Genomic DNA, 15,205 nt, shown 5'->3' on the forward strand with positions numbered 1-15,205 from the left:
GAACGCCATCCTAGTCATAGCCGGGAACCGAAATGGAAAAAGAGAATAGAAAAGGAGGCTTCGTCTCATGTACACATCATGCAAAAAACCAATATTCCGCGGCATACTGCCTCGAGAAGGACGTGGGCATCCCTGCACACGTCGCTGGCGCAGCACCCCCTGCAGTATTGACCCTATAGATCTCCTTCACGCTGGGCACCAGGTCCTTTTGCTCAATCGTCAGTGGAGCGACTGGGCTCTCCACTTCCAACTTTAGCCAGGGAACGGCTTTGCTTCCATCCGGTCCGATGGGCGCAGTAGCTGGCGCTGTAACGTTGGAGGTCTTTTTCGAGAAGAAGATGCCGTAATTTGTGGTGTCCCAGACGAGGTTAAAGGTTGGTGTAGTGCTGTCGGTGAAGTAATGGTGGCCGGAAATCACCGAGCTGGATCCGAGGGGATGTATGGGCTTGCTGTCGCTTGCATTGGGGTTGGAGTTCGCCACGGCGACTGCAGGGGCGTTATTGAGAACGTAGGGGGGATTCCCGCCAGGTATGGGGACGCTGGCCATGCAGGTGGTGTTGTAGAGATTAGCAACGGCGCCAAGGGCAATTGGGACGTCCGAAGAGCCAGCGTCGGGAGGGCAAGTGTAGTTCTAGGCGCATTAGTAAAGGAAGCAATAGGGGAAGAAGATATTTCCCGAACGCTTACTTGTAATCCACGTCCGAGTGCAACATGATAGACAGTAAGACCTTGAGAAGGCGGGGGCAGCGTGGATGAAGGCATGGCTGAATTGGCTGGAGTAACGCATGTGAATGTGGAGGTCGCTGCCAGGACGCGTTTAATGCCTCCGACATAATCTCGATAGGGTTGTGCCCATGGCTCATGATGCCACGGCCCTATTGCTGCTGCCGATGCTAAGCAGGCTAGTGAGGAGAGGAGGAGCAGTTGTGAGTACATTGTGTGGAGAGTAGGAGAGGTTTAGAGAAGGGAGAAGTCTAAGATGCCTTGGACACTGCCAGGTGCGGGATTTAGTAGAGTAGTATATGGATTGTAAAGATGTGAAAGGTCTCGATGCGGAGGCAAGAGTGACTCGGGGAGAGAGAGATATGGTGAGAGGACATTGGAGGCCATGATGAATGTTATGTGTATTATGTATGTTATTTATGCTGCGAGATGTTTCTATTTTTGTCCAGCGACAAGCGACGCAACTGGTCTTTGAAAGTAAGGTAAGTAGCAGGAGCGAGATAGAAGCCAAGAATCGAGCCAAGAATCAAGATTGACCGGCATACTGGACGAGTGGATAGCTAAAAACAGAGCCAGCGGTAACCCACGGCCGGCTACACTAGTCAAAAGTCAAATATCTCACTTGGATTTGGATTCCTTTGAACATCTGGTGCATCAGCATGGCCGGCGGCTGTAGGTACTAAAGTAGAGTGTATCAGGTAGAGACGAGCGTACTTTAGGTACTTGAGCTTGTGGAGGGAGCAAACTGCCGATTGGATGATTGACGTGAATTAAGGTTTCTGGGTTCTTTAGTTCTGGCTTGGCCCTGGCGGCTACAATTCCCTTACTTAAGTTCTCTGGTCGTTCCATAAAGTACTTACTGACTTTACTCCATATATACTCCGACTTTCTCCAACATCTTTGTCTTTCCCCCACTCCACGCATGAAATAATCAGATGGCCATATAGAACATTCTATACTTACACCATCAAATCTGCTCGTCTTCAATATGAATTTTGCAAGTCTTTCCGAGGTGTGATTGGTCATGGATGCACCGCTAATGCAAAGATCGACCCGGGCGGTTAGGTAGACTGTCCTTCAATCTGCTCTCTCGGATGATCATCAAACGGGTAAGACTTCTTTTTTACAAGTCTTTTTGCTGACCGCCGACCAGTAGCCAATCATTTATTATCAGCACATTCTAAACGCCGTCCTTCGCCTTCCTTCGCCTTGGCTGCATCAAGGATCATCATCAACTCTTCCATGCATATGGGCAGCAGGCTCGACAAAACCAAAGAGGTCAAGTACGAGTATGCGGCTCGGCGGGTGTGGAATTCGAATCATGTCCTGTAGATTTGCCTGCTGGAGTGAATTGTAAAACAGCAAGCGGCGCTCGTCCAAGTGGCCTCATGGCCTGAATCTGCTGGCGGAGGCTGTTTCGAAAGGCGAAGAAAGGTCCAACCGTAATTGCCCATCCTGTTAGCCAACACCATATCTCGCCTCTGACCATCTCGACTTTACAACGCTCTGGTACCATCCACGCATCTCAGTCGGTCATCATTGGAACAATAAATCTGTGAAATTGTCTTGGCATTTTTGACCATGGCTTGTGTTTCACATGAGGACGATACAGCGACTTCTTCCCTTGATATTTGCACGTTTGTGCCGGATATGAAGCATCAGGGACAGCCTGAGATCGCTTCTTCAACGGAGCTTTCGTACTGTACTAGGACTTACCTCCTGGATTGCAGAGAGAAATGCTTGCGTGCATTGCGCTGCAGGCTTACGGGCTCTTCAACTTCGGGCTACTGGTAGGTCGTTTGGTGACAGTTTTTTCCCTACTGAAGTATCATTACATAGAAAGAGAAACATGATTCAGTCAACATCTGGCACGGGCAAACCATGAACCAGCTTCACCTTTCTTCCCAGATCGGCCAACGCTTTCTTACTTCGCTCATCTCGTAGGTCTGAAGCCTCAATATCCGATACGAGCACAAAGTCATGCTCCAATACTGCAGATCCAATTTTCACGTCATACTCTTTGGCAATCATCTTGTCAGCAGGATGGAATTCAACAAGAAGTGATTCCTTGACTCCAAATACAGCATCTGACGTCTCGTAAGGGTCACCGCGTGTGTACAACGCTGTGATCAAGTGGTCGTATCCCGGTCTCTCGAACATGAAATGCATGTGCGCTGGTCTGAACGGATGGCGTTGCAGCTTCTCGAGGAGCTTTCCCACTGGGCCATCGTGAGGAATTGGGTAGGAAACTGGCTTGATGGCCTTGAACCAGAAGTTGCCATCCTGATCACTTTTCATGACGCATCTCCCGTCTGGACCTTCTCGGTCCGCGTATTGGACGTCGTAGTGCCCTGAAGAGTCCGTTTCCCAGATATCAATCTTCACATCGGGGACAGGCTTGCCGTGCGAGTCCTTGATAGTGCAAAGGACTAAGCAAGGCTCGCCTTGGGCATCATGGGACATTGCGTCGCCATGGGCCATATCCTCCGCTTCGTGTGAGTGGAAGGGGCCAAGAACAGACCCTTCGGTGGAACGGGCCGGCTTGGGATGGTCTATGCTATCAACGAGCAGAGAAAGGCCAAGGATATCAGAGAGAAGTATGAACTCCTGGAAGATATATGGTCAGCGTGAAAGTGGCGTGTGTTGTAGATAAGCAAGCACACTGCCAGAAAAGGTCGCGGTTGCCATGGTAAAAGTCCATTAGAACTTGACGACAACAACACGAATGACGGGGTTGGTTATCCACAATGAAGTCTGCTCAAACTGCTTCCACCCATTGATGGCCAGTCACTTCGGCTTGCCGCCATCTATCGTGTAATATATAGCACTAGCCACCACCTAAGACTACCACTTCTTCGGAGAGCTTACTAAGACAACGCCCTTAGAGATATATAGAGCCTACCTGTCGGACGTCGCTGGAAATTTGACCCACAGCAGTCAAGAATTCCAATGCAGCCATCCATTCTTTCGTACTCAGTCTTGTTTCCCTCGCGAAGTCGTGAAGGTGTGTGACCAGCCGCTCGAGGACGTAGGTGAGACGAGGATCTGAACTTTGGGAATTGATGCGGATAGTGTTCTCGGTGATGTTGTCGATGGTCAAGTCCTTCATTGGAGGTACCTTGGCTTTTGAGGGATCCATTCTTGAAGTTGAGCGGCTCCTTTGGGTCTTTGTAAATATGTGTTTGATGTTTTGGGAGAGATTCGCAGGGAGGAGCTCGCTAATAATCTAAAGCTTTGTATCCTACACGTCCATTTCGGATATCTTTTCTTCTTCTTGATGACAACCGGGCTCTAACCTGACCTCGTAAAGGATGCATTGTTTATAGAGTATGAGGACTTATTATGTTTGTGAGACAGCCAATTGAGAAATTGGCGGCGGGGTCGGGATGACGGAAAGATGATTCGGCAAAAGACAATTGCCCTCAGTCGAACCTCTGATCCGGGCGGGCCGAGCCGAAGATAGCATGAACTCGCTCCGAGGCTGTGACTGTGAGCCCACAAGAGCCCACAAGAGCACAGACAATCATCAGCATTCGACCATGAAAGCAAGGCACACAACAACTTATCTTATAAGCACCATAAAATAAAGCAAGAAGTAGAGTGGTCCTCATATTGTCACAAAAAGCATTAGCATCATCATTATCATTATCATTACGGAATCATGCTGTCACTCCATCATCTTTCATACAACTTATCGCTCAAGTAGCGACTGGTCCCCACCACCGCCCATCGCTATGGCCGACCCTCCCAATACTATACCAATGTATCCCAATCCAGCCCATAGCCAGCCTCCAAGATCCGACACTCCAACAGCCCCAACGAGTAAAACCCCAGCAGTTACTACCGCTCAACGAGCCACAAGTACCGCCTTCGAATCTGCCAAGCCCAGCTCCAACGACAACGACCCCATACCTCGCCATCCCACTAATTCCTCGTCGGATGAAGAGAACCAGCCTCCGGATTACTCCCATGACAATGACCCCTACCAGCTCTCTACGAAGCTCAAAACCGACAGCGAGATCGAGGCAATACGTGCAAATACCTCTCGGAAAAGAGATGGCTACGGTCCTATCACTCTGAACAAAGAGGCGCACAAGGCTAAGAAACTTCAGGACTTCTATGAGAATCAAAATGAAAATATCCAGAAATGGCTCAAGCCCGTCGACGAGCACATAAGGCTGGCTAAAATCTTCCAAGGGGAAAACCATCTCAAGTACCAGATCGCTGTGCGAGGCTCTTTCGTCGCTAACCTCCTCCTCGCTGTCCTGCAGACCTACGCCGCCATTTCTGCTGGCAGTTCGCTCTCCTTGTTCACCACCATGGCCGACGCCATTTTCGATCCCATGTCCAACATCACCCTCATCGTCTGCAATCGCGCCGTCAAAAGAGTCGACCCTCGAAGATTCCCCTCGGGCAAAGCTCGTATCGAAACCGCGGGAAACATCGTGTTCTGCTTCCTTATGACCGCCGTCTCCTGGATCATCATTGTTCTATCCCTCATGGAGCTGAAACAAGGCACTTCAGAAAAGACGAAACCCCTACATCTACCCTCTGTAATAGCGGTGGCCATCGCAGGTGTTACAAAGCTCGCGCTGTTTTGCTACTGCTGGACCCTGCGTAACGTCTATTCTCAGATCCGCATTCTCTGGGAAGATCACCGCAATGACCTTTTCATTAACGGCTTTGGTCTCCTCACTTCCGTCGGTGGCAGTAAATTGAAGTGGTGGATCGATCCGATGGGCGCTATCATGCTTTCTTGCTTGATCTCATACCTCTGGCTCTCTACCGCCTACTCAGAGTTTCAGCTCCTCATCGGTGTAACAGCAGACACGCAAATGCAGCAATGGATCACCTACATCTCCATGACGCATTCTCCCGCCATCGTTGCCATTGACACCGTTCGGGCCTACCACTCCGGTCCGCGGATCATAGTGGAAGTCGATATTGTCATGGACTCCTCGGAGACCTTGCGCACTACGCACGACGTGGCTGAAGCGCTACAGATGAAGCTGGAAAGTTTGCCGCATGTTGAGAGGGCATATGTGCACATTGACTTTGAGACGAGCCACAAACCGGAGCATTTCTTGAAGAAAGAATTGTAGTGGTCTGTGTGTGATTGACGTCCAGTTTCCGATTGAGAGGTCGCTGCTTGATATTGCTAGCCCATGGGACATTGGAGATTTGCTATTGGGAGTTGCGGAAGCTATATAGACTTGGTATAGAGAGATACGCGGATTGAATGACAACGACTTTCGCATGGACACTCTTTTGCAACGAAGCCCAGGCGCAAGCTCGATCTGTCGCGATCACGCTGCCTGGAAATTGGCAATTTCATGCACTGGTGCCGTCTGCTTCTCGAACAAGTAGCGGATGCAAGCCGCGCTGTTGATAAGTTGTACGTGATCTAGAGCCTAAACACTCAATGGACTATCGTCCGCTTCTCTTTGCTCCTGTTCATTAACATTCCCACGAACACCGCTTATTCGAAAGCTGACCCCTGACTGTTAAGCCGTTGCGCAGCCCACCTATCGCAGACCTCAGCATCTCAATCCTTGTTTCCACCATAGCAAAATTCACCGCAACGGTAGCCCACTTTGCAGAAGTCGCCAGTAGCTTCGACACCGTAGTCGCTGTCGAACTACCCACTTTCTGGTCCTCCAAGGTCTCTCCCCTCGTAAGACTAGGATTTTTAACATCGACTTTCGACATATGCTTCTTATGATAGGGTGGATACCGAAAGCTACACAGGCATTCGAACCAGCCGGGCACAGGTACGGCAGGACGGTGATGCGTGAAGGCCTCGAAGCCGCATTTGCCTTGGTAAGCATCACTGCCACCGCCGAAGGAAGTGTTCTCGACAACGGCGTGGAGCATGATCTCCAAGTTTTGGGAAACCGTTAAGACTTCTTGAAATTGGGATTCGAGTCACAAATAGGACCTTGGAGAGTGAAGGGCTCTCGAAACATGTTTTACGGCAAAAATAGGGAATGAATGAGTGGAAAAGGCAAAAGGCTTGCGCAAGAAAGCTCGGGCCAGTATCCCAGCTGAGTGCAAAAGGTTTTACATTGTTGACCGTCACACCTCCTGACGAGGTCTTTGGGAGGACTGGTGCATGTTAGATTCCAGGGAACTTGGCTCAGAGGATTGAAAGATAAGTAACCAATGCAAGAGGATCGTGGTCAGATACTTTCTTCAATCTCTTTTTTGTCCGTGCTGGAGATTTCTAAGTTCAAATGCCATTTCCGCCAAAAAAATTGACTCGATCTTGCCTGATTTGAAGATTTTGTGAAGGGTTGAATGCGTAGCGTCGAGCTGATCTGGCGTGGTGTAAGGAGCGATGCCGGGTGTGCAGAGTCGCGATTGGTGAAGGTGAAGGTGAAGGTGAAGGTGAAGGTGAAGAAGAAGAAGAAGAAGAAGAAGAAGCTAGATGGTAGGTCCTAAAGAGCCTCGTTCCGTGTTCGAATCCGGGCATTTTAACCTAAGTTCTACACATATATGGTAAGAATTACAGACAAGGTTTCTGAATTATATGACGGGGCACCAAACCTCATGAACCCAAATTCAATGTTCATGCCAAGGACATGCACCATATGTACGACCGTCAAAACCGCAAGAGAGCTACTCTACAACCTTCCTTTGCCCCATAATGCGCCGCCATCGAGGGTAATGCAGGCTCCGTTGACATGACTGGATGCCCTACTCGCCAAGTACACCACTGCGCCGGCAATGTCTTCTGGCCTGCCCAATCGGCCGTTGGGATTCTGCTTTGCCATCTCTGCCTCACCACCATGCAATGACATCAATCCCGAAGCCATCTTCGAGGGGAAGAAACCTGGGGCAATGCTGTTGCAAAGGATGTGTCGAGGGCCGAGCTCGACAGCCAGATTCCGGGTAAGATGAATTGCAGCCGCTATAGAGGGGAAAGAACATTAACGACAAACAATGCTGGTTGGAGAATGCGGGCATACCTTTAGACGCAGAGTAGCCAAAGGTCGCATTTTCACCCAAAGAGCCAACACCGAGGCCGGCAATAGAGGCGGTAACGATGACTCGGGAGGGGTCCTCCATTGTTGCATTCTTCTGAAGTAGCGCTGCAAACCTGTTTCCTGCGGCGTCAGTGGTAATACTTGTAGAGACCGCCCAGCCATCAGCGTGGAAAAAGAGCACATACAAGCGGATAGTATTGAAGACACTCTTAACATTCAAGTCCATCACCTTTGCAAAAGCGCCATCAGGATGAGTATCGAATTTCTCCCCCCACGTAGCCCCCGCATTTGCAAATAAGATATCCACATGGTCCGTCGTTTCCATGACCTCCTTTACCAGAGCCTCCACGTCTGCAACCTTTGCGCTGTCGGCGGGCACTGAGATGGCTTGAGCGCCTGGACGTTTGTTTGGTAGGGCATTGAGGGCGGCGCATGCAGAGTCGCAGGCTGCAGCTTTGCGCGAAGTTATGTAAACTTTTGAGCAGCCGGCCTGAAGGAAGCTGCAATGGAGAGGACTTCCGTCAGTATCGCACGCAATACCGGTCGAGACCAAGAACATGCCCAGAAGCAGCGTGGAGACCCAGTCCCCGTGAGCCGCCTGTCTATGCGTAATCAGGCGTCAGCATTGCTTCGAGACAATATCATGATTCACAGCACAGATCTAGCCAATTTACAACGCCTTCTGCACCCAGTACATGTCTTGAGAGCCAAAACAATGGTATCGTTCCGGGGTGTTTTTGGGGTGGGGGGGGGGGGGGTTGCGCATACGACGACCACTACTTTTCCATCGAGGGAGAAGAGACTCTTGAAGTCCTGGAGCTCAGTTTGGGCTTTTGCTTCGGCAGCCATGATGTGAGATGTCAGTCAAAAATGCATGGCAATTTTATGATTCATTTCGAAAGAAAGGGGTAGAAGAAAGTTATTTCGTTTACCTCAATCATGAGCACCGCGAGGTGAGTTGTGAATACCACTTTGCGGGCCGAGGTCCCAGACTTCCCCAGCTTTTGCCAGTCACCAAGTGCCGGACGACGCAAAACCCTCTGTGAATGAGAGACCAGATGGAACCCAGTCTAGCTTTTCTGCTTCTGCTCCTTCGTATCGACACATGATAAGCTACATACAGTCTATACACGGTCGTCGATGCCTTGTGGCGTATCCACCCCAAACTCCAGCCCAATGCTATATATAATGTAATGCCGCATGTTCCAGCATTGACAGTTTCTCTCACTTTTAGAGCGGACCGGTTGGACCTGTCTGCATGCCAATTTTCCGCTTCCCCGGCTTCTGGCCTGTCTTGCCCCGTTTCGATGCTCCCGCCATGGGGTGTTCCCTTTCCCATTCTAGATTACAATTTCGGTGTCAGTATTGCCCATTTGAGGAGGTATAGCCAGCGTTAAAACATGTTTCGAGAGTAAAAACTCCCGAGAAATGTCTCAAGACTCGAGATTTGCTTCAAAACGGGATAATATGGGATCCGAAAATACGTACTCTCGTCGGCCAGATACGCCTCGACAGCGAGACCCAGTTTGTAGTCTGACTGTTGAAGGTAGAGGAGAGCAATGTCATATCTGAGATGCACAGGAATGCTCGACGGCTGATCAGCCTTGTCCAGACCACGATCATCAATTGGGGGCACGACTACTCACTCTGAAACTTTACACGCAACCATCCACCGTCTGACCTTCGCTTTCCGAATTCCTTCCTCCTCGCTCTCCATTGGTTCAGGACTCAGGCTGATGCCTCCTTTGTAAAACTCTCCAGGGATGAGTATTGTTCGTCGAGCCGCCAGCAGATGGTCTGCGAAAAGACCATTCTTTCGCCTCAGCGCATCTTGGGAAACGCCGTAGCGTAGTGAGAGTGACAGTAGTGAATCCTGGGAAGGATTCAGGAAATGCAAAACATCCTCTGCTGGAGCTTCCGAAGATGAACGGTACTCTTCTCTTAGTGGCGTGAAAATGTTCAATGCAGAATACGCTGGGGGCTCCTCGCTGTCCGATAGCGAGGCCAAAGTAGCATGGGCGGGACGAGGAGAAGGAGGCGGCGAGTACGCTGGAGGATCACGAAGGCCTTGAGGTAATGAAGATGGGCCGGATGAGACTCTAGATAACAATGTTGCAGTCAGTATTGCCTGTTGGGGCGTGGATCAAGCCTTGAAACATGTTTCAAGAGTGAAGACTCCCAAGACTTGTCTCAAGACTCGAGGCTTGGTCCGTGAGAGGAAATGTCGACTTCGGAGATACGTACTGGCAGAACGGGCCTTGTATCGAGATTCAGTCTTCCCTTATGGGGCTGCGTCTTGCGGATGGGGAGGCTCACAGTAAGACGCAAATCGAGGATTGTCCTTCAACAAGGGATCAGTCGAGGCTCCCGATATAGGGTAAATTGAGAGAGCATACTGCTATACACTTTCCACAGATAACTCGACCGCAACATTCCAACCGGCGATCCTGCACTGTGGGCTTCTCCGTCTTCTCATCATACTGTGGCGAAATAACCGACAACAGCGTGGCGCAAGTGCAGCAGCATGCTTCGTCAATCATGATAACAGGGTGTGCGGAAAATACAAATGAACAGAAACGCAATAAGCAGTTCAGGCACAATTTGGAGGTATTAAAACATAGACGTATGGTAGAATTTCAGACACACAAGCGTTCAACAATGATTGATAGTCGCTAGCGCTACCTCCTTCATCGCCGTTTATCGCCAGACGAATATCTAACCAGGTTGGACCTAGCCTGGCCCACAAGATTTGGCGGACCCTCGACTTTCAACTTTCGACCTTCAACATTCAACATTCAACATTCAACCTTCGACCATCCGCGCACTTAGCTAACGATAGAGGTACGTTAAGACTGGTGCTCATAGTACAAGGCTTGAGCCGACCATACTTTGCGCATGGAGTTCGTCCGACGACATGGGCTGAAGACCCCTTGTCCCAAGGGCACTCTTTGCGCTCACAGGCTAATATGGATCTCTTCGCTCTGCCAGATACCTCACCTCCCACCGCCGGGTTGAGAATCTCACTTACGCCAACATGGTCAAAACAAGTGTCCTCAACGATGCGCTGAATGCCATCAACAACGCTGAAAAATCTGGCAAGCGCCAAGTGCTCATCCGGCCCAGCTCAAAAGTCATTGTCAAATTTCTACATTGTATGCAAAAGCATGGTACGTGAGACGGTCAAGTAATCGTTGGCGAACCTTCCTCTCCTTTCCAAGATCGAACGCATTCGGGTAGATAACTAGGCAATGGTCTCAACATTTCAAAACACTTTACGACCTTTGCCCTTTAAGTACTCGATATATTCAAATCTGCGAAGATCTTACACGTTCTCTGATTTAATGTCTGACGTCCAACGTTTAATCCATTGCGACATTGCTGACTTGTCTATCTATCCCAGGTTACATTGGAGAATTCGAGGAGGTCGATGACCACCGATCAGGCAAGATCGTCATCCAGCTCAATGGCCGGTATTTAGTCTCACCTCCCATGCTTCATTACGAGTAGCTGATCTCTGCAACAGCATCAACAAGACAGGCGTCATCTCTCCACGATACAACGTTCGAATAACGGACTTTGAGAAGTGGGTCGTCAAGCTGCTGCCTTCGCGTCAATTCGGTTACATTGTCTTGACAACTTCTGCCGGAATCATGGATCATGAGGAGGCTCGACGGAAGCACGTCGCGGGAAAGATCATTGGGTAAGGCTAGTCCGTTCACAACGTTGACGACATACTCATGGCCCCACTACAGTTTCTTCTACTAGATCATGGATTGAGTCGTCATGCCTCTGAACGCGAGATAACCAGAGAACGAGACACTAGCGTGGTTGCGAAAAGCTGGGATACGATGGAAGCTTGACATAACACAAAATATGATACCAATGCTATGGCAGATTTGACTACCGGGCTCACAGCTTTTTGCTTGCCTTAGTACTGCATCTGCCCGAGAGTATCCGCTCACCATATACTTGTCGGCCTTAGATACTCCTCCCCAGTAATCAATCTATGATTCATGAGCGTCCGTTACTTCTTATTGAGACGCCACGTTCTTGCGAGACCTTTTGCTTATTTCCAGCTTTAATACGGAGTACTTGTAGAGCAATCAAGGTCTCCTCCAAATCGCGGAGCAGGCAGTGTCTGGAGGATGGACCAGACTTTTTAAACGTCGCTCCCAATGCTCTACCTGTAAGCCCAGATTTACCAGATGATGTGATCAAGGAAAGGCTGTCCTAGAAAAGGGGTTCTACAAGTACCTTAGGGTTTCAGGTTTTTAGGGTTTTAGGGTTATAAGCAAATGCCAAGATATAGATAAAGGGTTCACGTGCTTGAAGTATAGGCTGGGACCAAAGTAGAGTATTGCTCTTGCCCAAGGTCCAATGCCAACTTTTTGCATCTTCCAGTTCCCATGATTTTCTCCTCTCTTTCGAGCTCCCATAGCTGAATCACCAGCTACTGAATTCCGACTAACGCCTGACTGTCCATGTAATGCCTACAGTCCAAGAGCCTGCCGAGCTGCTGCCTCCTTTAAAGCCAATCTCGTCAAAATGTGAGCCTAACCCCTTCCTTCTTCTCTCCTTCCCCCCCATCCCTGTTTGTTTTGGCCACAGTGTCTGTCGGAAGTCCTTTCACTGGGGCTTACGGGATGCTTCCAAAATGAATGTCTAGCGCTCTCCATTGCGATTGTGGGTGTGCCTGCTACTGGGATGCCCCCTGACAATCTCTAATTCTTTACTTCCCACCCTACTGCTAGAAAAATCTTCCCTGGCAGTTTCTCGAAATTTCCTTCTAGATCTCTTAGCTATCTTCGTTGTGTACTATCAAACGAGGACGAGAGGCTCACATGCCAGACAGCCGTTCTCATTGCCGAGCCTGAGAGTATATCTCCTGAGCCAAGTCCCAGAATAGTACCAGCAGACAGGAAGCAATCGTCACGTGCTTCATTGTCCTCCAAGCAACATCGTACGAGCACGTCAAAACGCTTGTCAGGACGTCCAGCGGCCGATACCTCTAGTCCTTCGCTGCATTCAATATCAACCATTAGTAGCGTTGAGTCGGACACCACTCCAGATCCGACCGACCACGGAAACGAAGTCAGACTAGAAAAATCTCACCATGTTGCACATCTTCAAGATCCCGCTAGTCACATCCTCTCGCAAGTAGCAGAATGGCTTCACCAAGAAAAAAGCAAGAAAGCTGCCCACAAGGCCAAGAAACATAGTCATGCGAAGCTCGCACACGCTGCAGAAGCAACTAAAAACCTCGTAGATCAATTTCGTAGCGACGAATCTAAATCGAACAACGAGCGCCATGTCAGAACTTCTTCGGACGTATCCGAAGGAAGCCTGGCTTTGGAGAAGTTGGAGCAGATCCTGTCAAACAGTATGGGGTTGGGTGGAGCAGACAGTCTTACCCCTACCGACGACAGGAAGGATTCATATTTTCCTCGTCGAAGATCCAGGCGACAAGGTTCTGCCAGAGGTTTGCTCCGAAAGGCTTCAACGATAGCATCATCGGATACCGAATACCAGGAACCTGACATTGATGTGCCTTCAGCCGAGGTGGTTCTTGACAATTCCAAAACACTGGGCTATAGTGGAGGAGCAGCAATTTCAGATGTTGATCTTCTGAACCCTAACAAGCGAGCAGTGAAAGAAAAAGAAGCCTGGTTGCAGTTCAAGATGGAGATTGTTCGGTTATCCCACACCCTTCGTCTCAGGGGATGGAGGCGAATACCATTTGATCGTGGCGGAGACATCGATGTGGAGCGCCTAAGCGGTGCTTTAACAAACGCCGTATACGTTGTTTCGCCGCCCAAAGATCTTTCCCAGACTCAATCAATTGCAAGGAACAGCACCGCTTCTCTTGTACCCAAGAAACCGCCTCCGTAAGCATTCACATCGTCAGGTCGACGGTTGGACTGACCGGATATAGGAAACTTCTTCTCCGCATCTATGGACCTCAAGTCGAACATCTCATTGACCGAGAGAGTGAGCTGCAGATCCTACGCCGTCTGGCTCGCAAGAAGATCGGCCCTCGCTTATTGGGTACTTTCACCAACGGTAGATTCGAACAATTCTTCCACGCGCGGACATTGACCGCTAGGGATCTTCGCATTCCCGAAACCTCTAAGCAAATAGCCAAGCGAATGCGTGAGCTCCATGACGGCATTGACTTGCTGGAGGAGGAACGTGAAGAAGGGGCATTCATCTGGAGGAATTGGAACAAATGGGTGGATAGATGCGAAGAGGTCATCTCATGGCTTGACAACCAAATCTTGGCAATCAAGCAAGGATCAACAGCACCTCCCTCTGGAGAGTGGAAGGAGCGCGGGTTGGTCTGCGGTGTCGAATGGTCCCTCTTCAGGCGGACCGTGGAGAAGTATAGAAAGTGGCTTTTCGACCAGTATGGAGGCCCGGCAGGTATCAGGCAAAAGCTGGTATTTGCGCACAACGATGTGAGGATCTCGGCTCATGAAGTGTCTTGACAGTGCACGCTAATTGTATTCAGACCCAATATGGAAACCTGCTTCGCCTCGAGCCAAGCGGAGAGTCTCCTTTGCTCCTGCCGGCAAACGAACACAAGCAGTTGATAGTGATCGACTTTGAGTATGCGTCAGCTAACGTCCCAGGCTTAGAATTCGCAAATCACTTCACTGAATGGTGTTATGATTACCACTCTTCGAGACCATATGCCCTGCACGCCAACAGATACCCAACACCCGAAGAGCAGCACCGCTTCCTCAAAGCCTATGTGCAACATCGTCCTCCAATCCAGACTCGTCCATCTATGTCACCACTTTTAGGGGCCAGCCATGGCCCTACAAGTTCCATCTCTACCTTCATGTTAGATAGTCGTGCTCCAATGGCCCAGATAGAAGAAGAGAAACGGCAAGACGAAGCGGTGGAAAGCGAGGTCAAAAAGCTTGTAACGGAGACGCGCCTCTGGCGGATAGCGAATTCAGCGCAATGGGTCGCATGGGGAATCGTACAAGCTAAAGTCCCAGGCATGGACGAGGCATTGGAAGCACAAAGGAACAGCACCCCAAAGTCGGAAGCCACAATCATCCAAGCCCCGGAAGCGCGCCTCGATTCGGATCCCTTGAGCCAAGAGAATGGGAGACTTGCGCAAGATGCCCATGAAAAGAGGCCAGAGAGCAGAGAAGAAGTGCCGGAAGAGGGACACGAGGAGGAAGAGGGGTTTGATTATCTGGGCTATGCGCAGGAAAGAGCCATGTTTTTCTGGGGAGATGTCCTTCAGCTTGGGATCGTGAAGAGGGAGGACTTGCCGAAGGAGCTACTGAACAAGGTCAAGGTCGTCAAATACTAACACAGGAGTGGCAAAGGCTGCCTCGAAATCGTATAATTCTTTCTGTTTGGATACCCCTTTCGCCTGTTTCACTCTTCTTCCGGCCCACTTCGATATAAGACATAGAGATACAAACGTCACAAATCTTTCAGCAGTCTCTACTCTGGTTTTTTGCTAAACTCGGGGGGTC

General features: G+C 49.8%; 8 protein-coding genes across 8 annotated transcripts; 3 read left to right on the plus strand and 5 right to left on the minus strand.

Annotated features, from left to right (window-relative positions):
* Nucleotides 1-76: 76 nt before the first annotated feature.
* Nucleotides 77-762, minus strand: HO133_006476 (uncharacterized protein; the record flags this gene model as incomplete). Its single annotated transcript, XM_037297374.1, has 2 exons — nt 77-631; nt 688-762. 2 exons carry the CDS (start codon nt 760-762, stop codon nt 77-79), a joined length of 630 nt encoding a protein of 209 aa, XP_037147499.1.
* A 1,815-nt stretch (nt 763-2,577) lies between these two features.
* HO133_006477 (uncharacterized protein) lies at nt 2,578-3,862 on the minus strand (the record flags this gene model as incomplete). Its single annotated transcript, XM_037297375.1, has 2 exons — nt 2,578-3,330; nt 3,626-3,862. The coding sequence occupies 2 exons, from the start codon at nt 3,860-3,862 to the stop codon at nt 2,578-2,580; spliced, it is 990 nt and encodes a 329-aa protein (XP_037147500.1).
* A 595-nt stretch (nt 3,863-4,457) lies between these two features.
* Nucleotides 4,458-5,825, plus strand: HO133_006478 (uncharacterized protein; the record flags this gene model as incomplete). The annotated part of the gene is made up of 1 exon (XM_037297376.1): nt 4,458-5,825. The coding sequence occupies one exon, from the start codon at nt 4,458-4,460 to the stop codon at nt 5,823-5,825; it is 1,368 nt and encodes a 455-aa protein (XP_037147501.1).
* A 229-nt stretch (nt 5,826-6,054) lies between these two features.
* Nucleotides 6,055-6,597, minus strand: HO133_006479 (uncharacterized protein; the record flags this gene model as incomplete). Its single annotated transcript, XM_037297377.1, has 2 exons — nt 6,055-6,105; nt 6,226-6,597. 2 exons carry the CDS (start codon nt 6,595-6,597, stop codon nt 6,055-6,057), a joined length of 423 nt encoding a protein of 140 aa, XP_037147502.1.
* A 749-nt stretch (nt 6,598-7,346) lies between these two features.
* On the minus strand, nt 7,347-8,558 carry HO133_006480 (uncharacterized protein; the record flags this gene model as incomplete). The annotated part of the gene is made up of 5 exons (XM_037297378.1): nt 7,347-7,633; nt 7,692-7,822; nt 7,895-8,209; nt 8,271-8,311; nt 8,478-8,558. The coding sequence occupies 5 exons, from the start codon at nt 8,556-8,558 to the stop codon at nt 7,347-7,349; spliced, it is 855 nt and encodes a 284-aa protein (XP_037147503.1).
* Nucleotides 8,559-8,939: 381 nt separating this feature from the next.
* Nucleotides 8,940-10,249, minus strand: HO133_006481 (uncharacterized protein; the record flags this gene model as incomplete). The annotated part of the gene is made up of 6 exons (XM_037297379.1): nt 8,940-9,049; nt 9,198-9,277; nt 9,356-9,808; nt 9,954-9,966; nt 10,026-10,050; nt 10,106-10,249. The coding sequence occupies 6 exons, from the start codon at nt 10,247-10,249 to the stop codon at nt 8,940-8,942; spliced, it is 825 nt and encodes a 274-aa protein (XP_037147504.1).
* A 494-nt stretch (nt 10,250-10,743) lies between these two features.
* Nucleotides 10,744-11,474, plus strand: HO133_006482 (uncharacterized protein; the record flags this gene model as incomplete). The annotated part of the gene is made up of 4 exons (XM_037297380.1): nt 10,744-10,876; nt 11,110-11,179; nt 11,233-11,409; nt 11,462-11,474. The coding sequence occupies 4 exons, from the start codon at nt 10,744-10,746 to the stop codon at nt 11,472-11,474; spliced, it is 393 nt and encodes a 130-aa protein (XP_037147505.1).
* Nucleotides 11,475-12,195: 721 nt separating this feature from the next.
* On the plus strand, nt 12,196-15,036 carry HO133_006483 (uncharacterized protein; the record flags this gene model as incomplete). Its single annotated transcript, XM_037297381.1, has 4 exons — nt 12,196-12,256; nt 12,562-13,594; nt 13,642-14,164; nt 14,218-15,036. The coding sequence occupies 4 exons, from the start codon at nt 12,196-12,198 to the stop codon at nt 15,034-15,036; spliced, it is 2,436 nt and encodes an 811-aa protein (XP_037147506.1).
* Nucleotides 15,037-15,205: the final 169 nt, after the last annotated feature.

Source organism: Letharia lupina, assembly GCF_014066315.1.
Source record: "Letharia lupina isolate WasteWater1 chromosome Unknown contig_24, whole genome shotgun sequence".
NCBI classification, from domain to species: Eukaryota; Fungi; Ascomycota; class Lecanoromycetes; order Lecanorales; family Parmeliaceae; genus Letharia; species Letharia lupina.